Source organism: Gymnogyps californianus, chromosome 22 (assembly GCF_018139145.2).
Source record: "Gymnogyps californianus isolate 813 chromosome 22, ASM1813914v2, whole genome shotgun sequence".
Lineage (NCBI taxonomy): Eukaryota > Metazoa > Chordata > Aves > Accipitriformes > Cathartidae > Gymnogyps > Gymnogyps californianus.
In genome coordinates this window covers 3,795,487-3,810,653 of record NC_059492.1, presented here as the reverse complement: position 1 = coordinate 3,810,653, position 15,167 = coordinate 3,795,487, and the positions used below count along the sequence as shown (strand labels likewise).

The following is a 15,167-nucleotide window of genomic DNA, read 5'->3' as shown; positions in this document are numbered from 1 at the left end:
CCCCACCGGCGCCGCTGCCCCGGGGACGAGTCACCCCGAACCCCACGTGGGCTGCAAGGATGGCACCCACCAAACCGGCACCGCCGTGGGCCCCATGGCATCGCCTGCCCCACATCCCCGACCACCTCGTCCTGCCCAGGGACGCCTTGGCAAGGAGGGGAACCCCTGTGGCGCGGTGGCCGGGCCAAGTCCCAACCCCGGGGTCATGGGGGACCCTGGGCTTCAGGTATTTTAAGCACATGAGCAACGCCAGCGATTATGTGCTTGCTGGATGGCGAGGGGGTGAGTCACGGCCTCGTTGAATCAAGAGCTTTAATTTGCAGCGATGAAACACACTCCCATTGCAATTGCCCAAAAGCGAGGAGCTCCAGCCGCCCTGGGGCACCCCCGGCCCTGGGGGGCTCTTGGGGGGTGAGGGGGGGGAGAAGGTGCAAGCGCTGCTGGGGCTGGGAAGGTCTTTCCTGGGGGATTTTTGGGTCGGGGTGCAGCCCCTCACCCAGGCACCGCCTTGAGCATCTTCCCCCTCTCCAGTTGTGGGATGGTGGTGGGAACCGGCTCCTCTCCGAGGGCTCGGCTTCAGCCCCGGCTCCTGGGGAAACCCAGGGGAAAAAATCACAGGGCTCAATTGTCCCCGAGCCCCCCTCCCCTGGGGACGGAGCCATTAGCCCCCCCCAAAACCCTGCTGCAGTGCAGGCAAGGACCCAGGACAGGCAGGTCCACCCACAGTGCAGGCAGGGACCCAGGACAGGCAGGTGCTGCCAGCAGCGAAACGCCTGCTCCTTCTTCCCCAGGGGCAACGCACTGGGCTCGGGTGGGCAGAGCTGCACCGGGACACCCGGCCGGCACCTCGGGGCTGTGACGGGGCGATCCGTGCCCCTGCAAAAGGACCTGCCTTTTGCCTTCCTCCCCCTGCAAAGGGAGAAAAACAGCCCTTCCCCTCCCAACACACCCTCACGCCGGCACAGCCCCGGGGGAGGACGCGGGAGCCTGGGCTCTGCCGAGCCTCTGTCTTTGCCAAAGCTGGGAATGGCTTAAAAAGTGTCCCCCCCCTCCCCGGGCCAGGGGTCCACATCTTCCCGAGCCACAGCGGGAAGGTGAAGGGCAACCCCTTCATCCCGACAGCGATGGGGATGAGGTCTCACAGCTGCCTCGTTCATCTGGGATGGCTGGAACCCTGTGGCAGGGGTAGGAGCTCAAACAGCCGGAAAAACCCCCACTAAAAATTAACATTAATTTATTAGAATATTCATGATAAAAACCAAGATTCTCTTTACATGTGGTTTTTTTTTTTCCTTTTTATACAAGAGAATTTTCATTGCTTTTTTTCCTCCTGGAGACAGAGCAGGGCAGGCAGGCAGGCGCAGGCAGTGATGTGGGCTCTCGCCCCGGTGTGACGAAGCCACGCGGATGCCGGTCCCCTGGGGTCCCGGTTGGGACGTGGAGCGGGTGGCCGTGCGGGACGGGTGCCCACCAAGGCAGCAGGGCAGAGACGACGCGTGGCAAGGCACGGCGCAAGGAAAGGGGAAGCAGCCCGGACTCCCCGGGGAGGGGGCGATGAACACCCTGCGGCATGGGAGAGGCAGCACCCATGGCGAAGGGTGGCACATGGTGGGAGCCGGGTGGCACGTGGGGGACGGGGTGACATGCTCGAGCACGATGCAGGACACCCCTGAGCCTGGGGAGGGCTGTAAGTCACCTAAATACCCAGCGCTCCCTCCCAGCCAAGCCTTGGGGAAAGATGGGTCCTTCCAAACTCAGGACCCCCGACACTCCCAGCTGTCCCCCTTCGGAGCGGGGAGACCGTCCCCCTCCTGCCAACCTCCCAGCCCCACCGTGTCCCCACACCGGGCGAGCCAGCCCCCGGCTCTTCCCCAGCTCCTCTCGGTTGCAGGGAGAGAAAAATAATCCCCGCCATGTAGCAAATGCAACCCCCCGCATGCCTCCTCCCCGTGCCCGGGGAGTCCGGACGCCGTCTTTGGTTAAGGAGCAGCCGGTGCCGCTGCCGCGCTGCTGAGCAGGCACGGGGCGAGGGGCCGAGGTTGGCAGAGGGTCCCCGTGGGGATGGGTGACAGGTAGCGGTTCCAGGAGGGATGGAGAGGCCCAGGCTTGCGGGGCCACTCAAAGCGAGGGGGGACCCAGCTCCCCCCTTGCATGGCTATAGGATATTTATTTAACAAGACCTGGCGCGAAATGCAGGGCCGGAGGAGAGGTTCCCGGGCGGCAGCCGGCCCCGTGGGGGAAGCAGCCAAGGCAGGGAGCAGCGGCATGAGCCCAAAGTCCCTGGGTGGGTGCCAGGTGAGGTGGCGGGTGCGCCAGCCCCGGCGCAGAGCCTGGCTCCCGTCTTCCCATCTCTCCGCTCTGGAGCAAGGCGAGGGGGCAGATAAAACACAAGCCGGGGAGAGGCGAAGCTGTGCCGTGGGGCAGCCTCCACAGACCCCCCCAGCTCCCCGGCCAGAGCCCACCCTGTGCCAGCCGCAGCCGCCCCGAGGAGCCGCTGGCAGGTCCTGAGTGGGTGGGCAGCTGCCGGGAATGCCCCACCAGGGCTGCGAGGCACCTGCAAATCCCAGTCCCGGGCGGTAAATCATTCGTCACCCCCAGGCCACGGCAGCCGAGGAGCCCGGTGCATCCCGGGGGCTCCTTCCCCGCTCCTCGGGGCTAGCCCAGGGCTTGCTGGGCAGAGCTGTCCTGGCAATCCCAGTCCATCCAGGACGGTCTCCCCTTCCTGAACCCGGTGTGTAGTGACAGAGGAAACCAAAAAAGGGAGAGCAAAGAAAGAACAAATGAAGAGAGAGAGAAACCGGATAGCAGCGCGTGAGGCTTCGCGCGCCAGCGGCTACTGCCCTTGGGGATGAAGGGTTCCCCCTCCTCCGGCTCCGGCCGAGGCCCCGGGTCGCTCAGGCATCGCAGCATCCGCTGGTTGCTGGGGCTGTCGCCAGTCCCCGGGGTGAAGACATCGTCAGTACCCGGGGAGGAAGGCTCCTTCACTCGCATCACCAGCCCCTCCTCGTCCTCCTCGGGTGAGGGCGGGAGGCCGCCGCAGCCCTTGGGCTCCTCGTTCATCAGGTCCACGGACTCTGGGGACTGCGGGGAGGCTGGGTCGATGGTGATGATGGGCAGGTTCTCCGAGTCCGCCTTGGGTTCGTAGGCCAGTGGGTCTGGGGGGGCAGAGAGGGGTGAGGATACTCTGGAGAACAAACTGGGTCAGGATAATCTGGAGAAGGGAAGGGGGGGGGTCTCAGGGACACCCAGCTAATGCATCCCAGATGTTTGGGGCTGGGACGCCTGGGCTCAATCTCTCTCTGATTTCCAAGTCTGCTCTTTAATTCGTTTTTTTGATCTCCACATCCCATCTGGAGCCGCTCCAGGCAGCCCAGCCCTGCTCCGTTTGCAAGGGGCGAAGCTGCCCTCTGCCGATTAACCGCCGGCTCCGCAAGCGCCGGCAGCAGCGTCACACCCCGTCACACCCCGTCACACTGTCCCCAAAGCAGGGAAGGACACATAGGACAGGAGGAAACCAAAGATGGCAAAGCAAAGGCGTGATGGAGAAGCCGGGAGTCCAGGGGCAAGTCTTGGGGCTGAGCGCTCCCGCTCCTCTCCTCTGCAGAGGGCAGGGAGAGGCATGGCCAGAAACGTGGCTGCGTGGATGGAGGGAGCTGAGCTCCGGACAGATCTACCGACCGGCCAAGCTCACTTCCCGGTGGGAACCATGCCGGGAAGCAAGCTGGGTGCTTCTGCTCAGGCAGAGCTCGGGGTGGAGAACAGCAAACCCCCGGGGCTCGGCTGCATTGCCACAGGGGAGCGGGACGGGGACGATGGGGGCTGGAGAGCTGCAGAGGAGCTGAGGGGGTGCAGGAGAACACAACCTCCGAGCGTTTCAGCACCAAAGTGCCGGCGATGCCCAGCGAGGTGCCGGCAGCAGCGCTCCCCCAGCAGTTCAGTCCCACCTACCTGAGCCTATGCGAGCCCGGGACATGGTGGGCGAATCGAGCTTGTGAGCCGGCACCGTCAGGTAGTTGTTCATCTGGAATCGGAGCACAGGGACCGTCTCCATCGGAGTGGCCAGGGTAAATGGGGAAGGGGAGGTAGGGAATTGACCCCAGGCCACGGGGATGAGCGAGAAGCAGCAGCGGGACGCAGAGGATACGTGCACGCATCCTCCCAGCCGTGCTGCGAGGACTTGCTCAGAGCCTGGGGCGATCAGAGGACCCCCAAGGCGTGGGGTCACCCACTGCCATCTGAACCTCAGCCCCCTCCCCATGCAGGATACCGACATCCTTCCCAGGCTGGGAAACCCTCCTCAGCCCCCCGTCCTCCCCAGCCTGCGGCAGCATCCCCCCTCCAGCGTCCCCTTGCCACCTTCTGTTCCAGCTGCCGGGCCTTCTGTCTCCGCAGGAGCATCTGGTTCCAGGCTTCCTCGTAGGGGTCAGCCACAAGCGTGTGCCGGTTGTAGGATCGCAACTGGGAAAAGGCCCCAAGAAAAGGAGATGGGTTAAAAAAAACCCACCCAGAAAGGCAAAGGAAGGTCACAGCACCGTTTCCCTCGGAGATGGATGAAACAGCCACCAGTAGGCAGAGCACGTCCAGGCAAGCTGGTGGCTTTGTCCCTTGCGTGCTACAACGGATGCCTGATCTGGACCCACCTTAGCCCGGCGAGGGTTTAAACACTGGGCTCAGCCACCGACCGAGCCAGCCTCCCCCTCAGCACTATCCCAGCAGCATTCCAAGAGGAAAAGCCTCCTGGGGAGGGAGAGCCAGACCAGGAACATGAGGGGCAGGAGAGCAGGGACGCCAGAGGCAAAGGGCCCAGCTGGCCCCGAGGGCTTCTGGTGGGAAGTGGTCCTGGCCGCCCCCCAGGGAAGCAAAGGGGGCCTGCACAGTGCCAGGGGTCACCTTACCCTCTGCCTGGTTTTCTGCAGGTTATTGCGAAGGATTTTCCGGATCTCCTCCTCCTTGTCCTTGGATAGGGCTGGAAGGATGCGCTCCACAGGGAGGGTCTTGGGGTTGATGTTCCTGCGTGGACAGACAGGATTCAGAGTGACACTGCGATGGTCATGGCAGGACCGAACGGCTGCTTGCCCTGCGGCCACTAGCAGGGAGCGCTCAGCCTAGGCCAGGGGCCTGTTGGAGACACAGGGCGGCCAGGGCCGGGGAACTCACTGGATGGAGACGGTGGAGACAGCAGAGGGGATCTTGCCTATGCCCCCACTCTCCACCAGCTCGATTGCCTGCTTCATCTCCATCTTGTGATAGAAAGCGATGAGCTGGGGCTCCTTGGACCGCTCCCCCGCAATCAGGCACTTCTTCACGTACTTCTTGTTAAAGCGATTCAGCCTTCCCAAGGACGTGGGGAAAGGAGGAGCAGCATTATATCAGACCTCACCTGCCCCGGCACCCACTCCCCACTCCCCATCCCTGGCCCAGGCCAGCAGAAGCTGGTTCAGTTCCCACCAGTGCAGGTCAAGCCAGGCTTCCCCAACTCCCTCCCGAGCCAGGCAGCCTCCAAAACACCCAGCAGCTTGCTTACACCCACAACGGATGGTCCTGAGCTCCTGCAGGGACCGGCCACTGGCAGCCTCCACACTGCTGTGGGCACGTCGTAGGTGGTGTGGCGAAGGGGTGCAGCCCTGCAGCCCCACTTGCACCCAACCCAGGGCCGTAACTCATCGAGGGGAGTGTGTGTGTGGATATCACAGCCCGGGGAAAAATCCGGCATAGGGCTGGAAAACCTGCCAGGTGGCAATTCAAATCCTTCCCCATCTCCCCCACGGGTCCCCTGAGTCACCAAACCTCCGCACTCACTTGTCCTTCCAGTGGTGATGCCCGTAGTGACCACAGATATCCTCGATCCCCGTCAGAAGGTGATCCAAGAACTGGAAGAGAAGGTCCAAGGCGTAGGCAGCTCGCCGGGCTGTCGCCCACCCTCTCCCCACCCCGACACCCACGCTGACACAGGGGTGAGGGCACTCAGGGGGTGCAAAATCAGGGCTTGTGGGTCCAGGATGGGCCTCAGGAGGGCAGCACGGACCTACGCAACCCGGCTGCTGCTCTGCCAGGCACAGGGGAGGTCTGGGTCGGAGCGGGCACTGGACGACACAGATGGGGGAGAGCCCTCGCTCCGTCCCCCCTTACCTTGGGCACTGATTTAGGGGCAGCTCCCGCTCCGTAAACCCGCCTGGTTACAGCGGTGGAGGTGGCAGAAGCAGAGAGAGAAGAGGGCTAAGGCGGCGAAGAGAAGCGCGCGGGAAGGGCCGGCCGGGCGCAGCGGGTTACCTGCGTGTGGATCTCTTCGTTGATGGAGCGCTTTGTCTCTTGCTTCTTCTTCACGGCCAGCAGGTCCACCAAGGGCCGGATGGTCATGCCCTAGGGAACGGGGAGGGTGGGTTAGACCTCTCCCCACGGCACATCGGTGGGAGCGGGATGGGTTCAGCACAGCCGAACCACGGAGCTCCGCACTCCTGGCGTCACTTGGCAGCCCCAAGAGCTTTTGGGGAAGGGGGACAGCGACAGGGTCAGGGAGGGAGGCTGGGGACGTGCTCTTCACTCTCCACACACTCGTGGCTCACTGAATAACCCCCTTTCCCTCTGAAACCACACCGTGACCACCTGCGTGCCACCAACCTGCACGAAAACTGTGAAGAAGATGACCGTGATGATGGCCGTGAGGAACATGTCCCTCATGCCAAAATGCTTGTAGTCCAGGAGGTAACAGAGGGAGAAGGCGATGGCTCCCCGCAGGCCCCCGTAGGCGATGATGAACTGGTCCTTCGGCGTCAGCTTCACAATTCGGAACTTGTTGATGAACCAGGTGAGGACCAGGACGCCTGGGGGAGCGGGGCAGGGCCTCGCGTGAGCGACGGTGAAGGATGCCCTCCAGCCCCGAAGAGACTCCCCCCCCGGCAGCCCAGCTTGCAGCCCAGCGCAGTGTCTCGGGGCCATGGGTGCAGGTGGGTGCTGTCCTGCTCGCTCATCCCAACACCCCTCACCAGCTTCAACCCCACGTCTAGCACAAATGTGGCCTTAACCCCACCTGCCCACAAAGCCAACCACCAACAAGGCTGATGCCCCACACTGGAGCAGTGCCACCCAGTCAACTCCAGTCTCCCCAGCAAGGCAAACTTGGGCATCATGGCCCTGAGAGTTGCCCATCACCCAGGACCGTCCCCAAAGACTTTGCCACCACACTGACACCTCACCTAAAACTCTGGCGATGAGGCAGAAGAGCAGCGTGCTGATGACGAAGGTCCAGTTCCAGTAGTGGTGGCCAGCCACGGTGGAGACACCCAGGAAGATGAAGATGAGGGTCTCACTCACGCTGCTCCACATCTTGAGGAAATACTTGATGGTGGTGTGGGACTTGTGGGAGATGTTGGCTTCCACATAGGGCCGCATGACCACGCCGGAGGCGATGAGCCTAGGGGCAAGGTCGGAGCACTCAGCAGCCATGGGGACATGGGGACAGCCCCAACCCCTGGCCCTGCAGCAGCGTTTTGTGCTCTTTTACCAAACCCCAGAGCAGGACAGGGCTTGCGGGACACCAGCAATTATTCAAGGCCTCCAGAGAAGGCAACATGAGGTTTCTCCTTCCTCCTGGCAGAGCAGGAGTGAGCATTGGAGCCAGGCAGCACAAAACCGTGTCGTCTTGAGCGCTCAGCAGGCCCTGCCTGCTGCTGTGTGCCCAGGAGAACGGGCAATGGGCTGCCAGCACCCCGGGATCTGTGGGACAACTCATGAGAGTCACTTCCCTCATCTGCCTCCCAGCATATCCCAGTCCAAACACACCTCTGGCCCTCACTGGCCATGTACTGGGACAGCCAGAGGGCTGTGGTTACACCAGAGTAAATCCTCCAAATGGTCCTGGGGACAGGAGGGCATCTCATCCCACCCGTGCCCAACTCACGCCATGATGCCGGAGAGGTGGAAGAGCTCAGCAGAGAGATACGCCATGTAGCTGTAGAGGAAGACGAAGAGGGGCTCGATGACTCGGATGTGGGAGGTGAAGCGGGACGTGAAGGCAGCGATCACCCCATAAATGACGCCCACGAAGACACCGCCCAGCGACACCACGAAGAAGCTGAGGAAGCCGAGGATGATATCGATAATGGTCACCTGCTCGAAGTTGGCAAACTCCTCAAAGAGGTGGTAGAGGACCTGGGAGGGAGAAGGGAGAAGGGGGTTCAAACCGCCCCACTGGCAAGAGACAGCCTCACCTCGGAGGAGCCCTGCACAGGGACCTTCCTTGGGAGAGCAGCAGCGAAGGGAGCCAGGCAGGCACCCAGGATGTCACACCTGCGACGAGGTGTGCCAGTGCTTGGTGACCCTAAGCTGGGTCCTGTGCTTGACCAAGCCTCATGCCAAAAAAAAGCTGGTGGTGCTTTGCTGTGCGAGACACAGACCCGTAGGGACCAGGTCCCCATCCTCTGTGGCTCACAGGTACGTGGTGCCATCAGAGACGTGTCTGGGACAGCTCTGCTCTCCAACACAGCCCCGACCGCTGTCCCAGGAGGGGCTTCGGTCAAGGTCTGAACCAGCCAGAGACTGTTCCCGTTTCCCAACGAGGAGGTCAGGATAGATCCAGGCTGGGGAACACCTGACAGCCGCATGGAGAGAAAAGCCAACATCTGCCTGCTCAGCCCAGAGAACAGCCCAAACCCTTACGGCAGCTTTTGTAGCTCAGAGGGCAACCTCGCAGGAGGAGCCCACCCTGGGCGGCATCGCTTTCTGCCACCCCCAGACATGTTTACTGGCGAGATTTTAAAGCAGAAGCTGACGCAGCCCTGTCAGGATGGGAAATGGGCTTCCGAGCATCCTGCAGGGATGGCAGCGCTTGGGAGCAGGGAGAGGGTGAGGTGCCAGCTCCTGCCTGCCAGGGCCGGGTCCTGGGACACAGGCAGGGACAGAGGTGACACCAGAAGGCAAAAGCATTCCTAGGGATGAGAGCAGGGACATAGACCCTGCAGGCAGCCCCTCTGGTCAAAAGTGAGGAGAAGTGCCTGGGAAAAGCCCTGCGGTGGGACAGCATGTCCTCGTCACCAGAACTCATCAGCAGTGCGCTGAGCAGCCAGCTCCGAAGCGGACAGCTGGGATATGGGAGAAGAGCCAGGAAAAAGCAGTGGGTTAGAAGTAAATTTAGAGGTCAGCTCTGCAGAGGAGGACGCCGCGCTGACGGCCAAGCCAGCACCTGGACACAGACGTCCTTTGGAAACGGCACGGCCCCAGAGCGGGTGGCCTGGGCCCTGAACCTCCCAAAGGTCCCTGCAAAGCTGCTGCTCAAAGATTGGGGCTGAGAGGTGACCCAGGCGGGTTGCCAGCCTGGCCGCAGCCCCCACGGCTCTCCCCTTGCCAAGGCTGGCCACGTCCTGCCTTCCCACCTCCTCGGTGCTGCAGCTGGGGGACAGCAAGGAAGATCACACGAGGAAGGAGACAAGGAGGGAGCAGCAGCTCCACGGCAGTGCTGCCTGACCCAGCGCCAGCCCCCCTGCGCTTCTGCTCGCTTTCCCTGGCAGGACAGGCACGAGCACGGCAGCAGGCAGCAATTTCACCCAGGAGAGCAGATTCCCAGGAGACTAAGGCGCCGGGCACAGTCCTGCTCTTCACCAAGAGGCGGTAGCTGGTTGGGCACGTGCTCTCGGTCTCCTCAAACCGCCAAGTAAAACGCTTCACCTTAACCCACCTCTGAGGTGTTTTAAGCCACTATATTTAGCTTTGCACCTGCAAAAGGTTAGGAGTGAGCGGAGCTGCCGCAGCTCAGCTGGCAGGAGGCACCTGGCAGCTTGCAATGACCCAGTCTACGGTTCTGCCCGCAGGGCAGATAGCTGCCAGTCCTGAGGCCACCACCCAGAGATGCTCCACCAAAGCGAACCCCATCCCCTTGGCCGATCCCCCTCATCCACTTACGACCGTCACGGCGTCGTTCAGCAGGGACTCCCCGAAGACCAAGATGTGGAGCAGCTCGTTGATGTGGATCTCCTCAAAGACGGCCAGCACGGCCACCGGGTCCACGGCCGAGATGATGCTGCCGAAAAGCAGGTTGGCCAGGAGGCCGATGTGGTTCAGGCCGGGGCCGCCGAGCTGGCACACTGCGTACATCAGGCCACCCAAGAAGAAGGCGTTCCAGAGCGTCCCCACCACGGCGAAGATGAGGATGGTGCCCAGGTTCTCGGTAAATTGGCGCAAAGGGAGGAAATAGCCGGCATCCAAGATGATGGGTGGGAGGAGGAAGAGGAAGAAGATGTCCGACTTGAGGATGGGGGGCTTTTCACCCACCCCTTTGATGAGCCCCCCAACCAAAAGGCCCACCACGATGAGCAGGCAGCTCTCAGGAACAATGTTGGACACTGAAGGGATCACGTGGAAGCCTGGAGAGGAGGAGGAGAGAGCAAGACACACGTTGGCTATGTGAATGGAGGATGCTCTCTGCAGGCGGACACCCCTGCGGGAGCCGGGGACCAGTTCCCAGCCCTCCCTGCACTCTTCAGGATCATTTACTCTTTGCGTGCCTCAGCTTCCCCTTCTAACTCCCTTCTTCCCCACGGTCCCAAGCTGTAAAGCGGAAACTGCAGCTTCACCAGACCCACATACCCTGGCGTTGCTTGATCTCAAGCCAGAAAATAACAGCGAGTCTCAGTTCAACGGGCAGCAGCCGCCCTCTGGGCACCCCGGGGTCTCTCAGGGGACCCCCAGGCCCCCGCGACAGCCGTCTGCGGCACAGGCAGTTCTCACAACACAAGCTGTCGCTGGCTCCAGCTCTTCCCATTGCAGTTACTAATCCCGAGCGCACGTAGGCACTGGCATTTACCTCCTGTCAGACAGCAGCCTGCCCACCCGGGTGCTGTTACACCCAGCGTGCCAGGCTCGGGCAGGAGGCAACAGCGCAGTGCCAGTCCCCGGGTGTCCCTGACACAGGGGACAGGGAGGGGAGCTGGTGCTCGGTGGGTTTGAGGATGCAATTGGAGCGGCTCCTTATTCCCTCTCCTGCATCCTCAGGAGCAAGGTGGGAGGTTGCAGGCAGGGCTGCTCCCGGGCACGGAGCGGGGTAGGACATAACCTCGTGGTGCAGGGCTCTTCCTTGGGGTGCAAGGTAAGAGGGAACTTGTTTTCCCCTTTTAAATCACAGCATGACCCCCAGTGCAGGTCTCCGAGCCAGCCATGACCCGCTGGGATGACATCCACCAAACACCCCACAGCCCCGGCAATGCGGGCATCTGCCTGCGGGGTCGGGCAGGCAGCACGACGCCAACTGAAGCAGCGCTGCAGCCGACGCACCGAGACCCACAGAAGGATTTTGGGTTCCCTGGATCCTCTCCCAGGCTTTATAATTATTATTTTGAAGCGAGGCACATTTGTTCCCTGGCAAGGGAAGCGGTTTAAAATAAGGAACCTGGCATCCCGTGTTCCTCCGTTCCTTCCGGCCGGGCGGCTGTGCCATCTGCACATCGTTTCACAACAGATTAAAAAAAAAAAACCCCTCCCTAATGAGCCACCATCCCACTGACGATCCAGAGCCGCTCTGCGCCGCAGCGAGCCCTCCCGTCCGTCCATCCCCCCCCCGCCGAGCCTGCAGGGACCACATCTGCGCCGTGGTGCCGGCTCATCCCTCCTCCACCTGCACAGCTGAGCGGGGAAGGTGCCGCACGACTCCGGCTCCGATGGGAAAAGCAGCCGCTTCCACAATCCCTCCCTAAGGACAGGCAGTGAGTCAGCTACCGGCCACGGCCACGGCCATGCACAGGTCCCCGAGGGCAGGATTAGACCTCAAATTGCTACCTGAGCTGCAGGCGCTGCCTCTGGCATGGGCGAGCCCGGCACTGCAGAGGCCGGAGGATTCATCACACCCAAGGCTCCATGCAGGTCTGGCCACGCCATTTCGGCAGCACCCAGGTGGCTCCGATGGGTCTCGGGTGCTGGAGCGATGTGGGATGGAGTCTGGTTTCTACCTTGGCTTTGCCGCAGCAGCACCGGTCTCTGAGCAAACTGCTCCGTGGCTTTCGGGTTCGGGCATGAGGGGAAGCTGGGAGGAGACGGGAAGCATCCAAGCTTTCTCCCAGTGCTCTCCCAATGTCCGGCCACCTGCATTCAGAGACCTCCCGGTCTGGATGCAGTTCCTGATTTACCCCCATGGGATTTTTCTTCTGTTTCCGATCCCCCTGGAGCCCACGCAAGTGCTGAGCACCCCAAGGCAGCCCTGGCAGGGAGCTCCCCATCGGAGGGGAGGCGATAATCCCTTTTCCTAGCACAGCTCACGGAAACATCGGGAATAACTGGCCCTTCCAGCACACCAGGCAATTGCTCGTCTCAGCATATGCCAGCCCTGGCCGGAATAAGGTTTAAAGCCACACAAGCAGCAAGAAGCCTGCAGCAAATCAGTTTCCACTCACTAAGTACATTCAATCATGAATAAAACACAAACACTAACAATTAAGCATCTCTCACTTCTTCCCTACACGCCCCAGGATCCCATTAAACTGGAACATTCGCGTGCTGATGTGAATTCAATGTTTTAGAGCCTTTTTGTAGAGCCCTAAAAATACACTCACACGGGCTGCATGTTAATTATGCCTTTGATTTCACTGAATCTCAGCCATTTTTCGCTCCCTGCTTTCTCCGCTCAGTATTTTTAGAGCACTCGAAAGCTCATCGGTACCAATCTGTTGCTGGGATCCTGCTGGGATCCTGCTCCGAGTGCCAGGCCGGCATCCCACTTCGGGGTGGGGGTGATTAATGGGAAGAAATGCTCTCGCCGCAGGGGCGATGCCAGGCAGGGGCGAACCGGTCCGATTCCAGCTCTGTGCCTGAATTTCTCTCCCAGAGGAAGATGAGGCTGCGGCAGGATGCTGGGCGATGAGGATGCCTGACCACAGGCACATCCAGGAGCAGTGGGAAGGGGAATAAGTCTTGATAATAGCCTTAATAATAATAATAATAAGCCTTAATAACCCCCAGGCTCCTGTTCCCGGCTGCTTTGGTAAAAGGTTATTTGCACAGCAGGTAGCCGTGCTGCTCGCCTGCCCGGGTACCTACTGCTGCCACCCGCCTGTCCCCGAACGTGGTGGCCCTGCTGCAAACTGGGACTCGTCTACCGCAGTGGGAGCTGCAAATCCTCTGCCGCCAGCGCAAATCTGGGATGAGCCGGGAGGCAGCGGGGGCACAGCAAGACCCCCAATGCTCCTTCATTTTCCTCTGTTAAGCAGCAAGTGCTTCTTGCCGCAGCAGAAGGGCAGGAGCCGGCATCCGAGAGGCCGCCCTGGCTGGGAGGGCTGCGCCGGCTGCACGGGAAGCGCTTCCCTAAGGAGCGAGGAGCAGTAACGGAGAGGCAGTGCCTGCACCAGGAGGACGAGACTCCCAGCACGCCTCTGCCAGCACACCCTGAATAAACAAGTGATGCAGGAGCAGAGGGGATGAGGCAGCCGGTCTCCGGCACATCCGCATCTGGAGGACGAGCAGGGATGCGCAGGAGCAGGCAGGCATGCACATGGAGCAGGCAGGCATGCACACGGAGCAGCTTTTCCCATGGAGAAGTGCCCATTGGGTTTCAGCTGGTTTTCCTGAACCTCACCAGGAGGGAAGTCCCCTGAGACCCCATTTCCCTGAGAGCGACCCACGATCCCCAAATCACCAGCACAGGGCACGCACAGTCACCCAAGTTTCTTCCTTTGGAAAACAAACTCCATGGGAGCAGTTCCCCTATCAACAGCATCAAACACCACCAAAACTATTAAAAGCAAGACCAGTTGAATAAACATCAACCCTGAGAGCTTGAGCAAACAAGGAAAAGGAAATCCAGAAGTTAATAGTTCCTATTAAAATGGTTCCTGCCCATATCACGCACCCCACCTTGCATGTGCCCAGCGAGGCGAACACGGGGATCGCTTTCCGCTGGTGGTCAGCTCTTCCTCGGGTTAGGGCAGAAAGGAGCTGGGGACTGGCTTTCCAGTTTTAACTGCAGTCTAAGCACTTGAAGGACAAGAGGAAACCACCATCCTTCAAATTAAAGAGATTTTGGGCAAGGAAAGCTGTTGCAAGGAGATGCTCGTGCTGCAAAAGTTTGCTCTGCAGCTTCTGAACACCAGCTGTCTTCATCTTGGTGCCAGCAGATTTGCACAGGGCCATATCTACCCAAGTGCGGCAACTGAGGGCAACATCAGGAATTTTCCTCCACTAACTTCAGCGGTGGCAAGAACCGCCAGTGTCTGTTGGATTGTGCGGCAAGGCAGATTATTTTTCCCCTAGGTACATACAGCAGGCTTGTAATTTGGAGGCTGTGGAAGCTGAACGAAGACACTTGAGCACGGCCCCAGCACGGCGAGCCGCCTTCAGTCTCCAGACTTTGCAAAGGCCAGTCCTCGCCCCAGCAAACGCGAGTGCTCCCATTTCAGCTGCTAAAGGTTCAGCCCCATCCTACCAAGGGGGAGCCGGGCTGCTTTTCCCAAGGTCCTGGCTGCTGGCGGATGCAGTGCCATGTAAATATTTACTCCCGACCAAACAGAGACTCTGAACTATGCGTGGTTTTTTTCCTTCCTCGGCTGTATCTGGGTTACCGCAGCCCCGGCGCACGGGCTGGATGCTGTGCCTGGCATTATATAAGCTCCATCCAGCAGCATCTGCTCCTTCGTTGCCTAACGACTCAAACCCCACCATATCTGATCTGCCTTCATCCTCAGCCTGGGCAGGAAGAGCCTGAAGGGATACGAAGGGAAGGGACACGGAGGGAAGGGTGCTGGGCACCCAACGCAGACCCAGCATCCCCACCCCGGGGGAGCACTGCTGTCAAAACGAGCCAGGTCCCCACGAGCATTTGCCTGAGGCGATGCTTCTTGCACTGCAGCTAACATAGAGGCGATCTCCATGCCCCGAGCTGCTCACAGCAATTTGGAAACCCTCTCTCAACGCCAGAAGGGGATGATTTGCAGCTCTCAAACCAACAGCAGCTCTCAAGGCAGCTCTGGTGCTGGGAACGTACTGCAAAGGGGAGCAGGGAGCATCCCCCTTTGCTCAGCCCAGCCTCATCCCAAAACAGAAAGCCCCGAGGACCACAGGCGCTGTGTCCTACAGCATCTATAAGGTCCGCTCCCTCCCCGCCTGACGGCATTTCCCTGTCCCACCCATGCAGGACTTCTCTCCCTTCCCATCACCCTGGCCACTGCAATACAGCTCCATATGGCGTGGGACCC

At 60.8% G+C, this 15,167-nt stretch overlaps 1 protein-coding gene across 1 annotated transcript in view; it reads right to left on the bottom strand.

Annotated features, from left to right (window-relative positions):
- Positions 1–1,223: 1,223 nt before the first annotated feature.
- SLC9A1 (solute carrier family 9 member A1) overlaps positions 1,224–15,167 on the bottom strand; it is a 31,069-nt gene continuing 17,125 nt past the window's right edge. The window contains exons 2-12 of the mRNA XM_050909887.1: positions 9,895–10,355; positions 7,898–8,148; positions 7,194–7,411; positions 6,619–6,821; positions 6,271–6,360; positions 5,800–5,870; positions 5,158–5,331; positions 4,896–5,010; positions 4,357–4,458; positions 3,949–4,021; positions 1,224–3,155 (exon numbers count right to left, since the gene is read on the bottom strand). Of these exons, the coding sequence (XP_050765844.1) occupies positions 2,656–3,155; positions 3,949–4,021; positions 4,357–4,458; positions 4,896–5,010; positions 5,158–5,331; positions 5,800–5,870; positions 6,271–6,360; positions 6,619–6,821; positions 7,194–7,411; positions 7,898–8,148; positions 9,895–10,355 (2,258 nt within the window). The 3' untranslated portion in view covers positions 1,224–2,655. The remainder of the gene's footprint in view (positions 3,156–3,948; positions 4,022–4,356; positions 4,459–4,895; positions 5,011–5,157; positions 5,332–5,799; positions 5,871–6,270; positions 6,361–6,618; positions 6,822–7,193; positions 7,412–7,897; positions 8,149–9,894; positions 10,356–15,167) is intronic.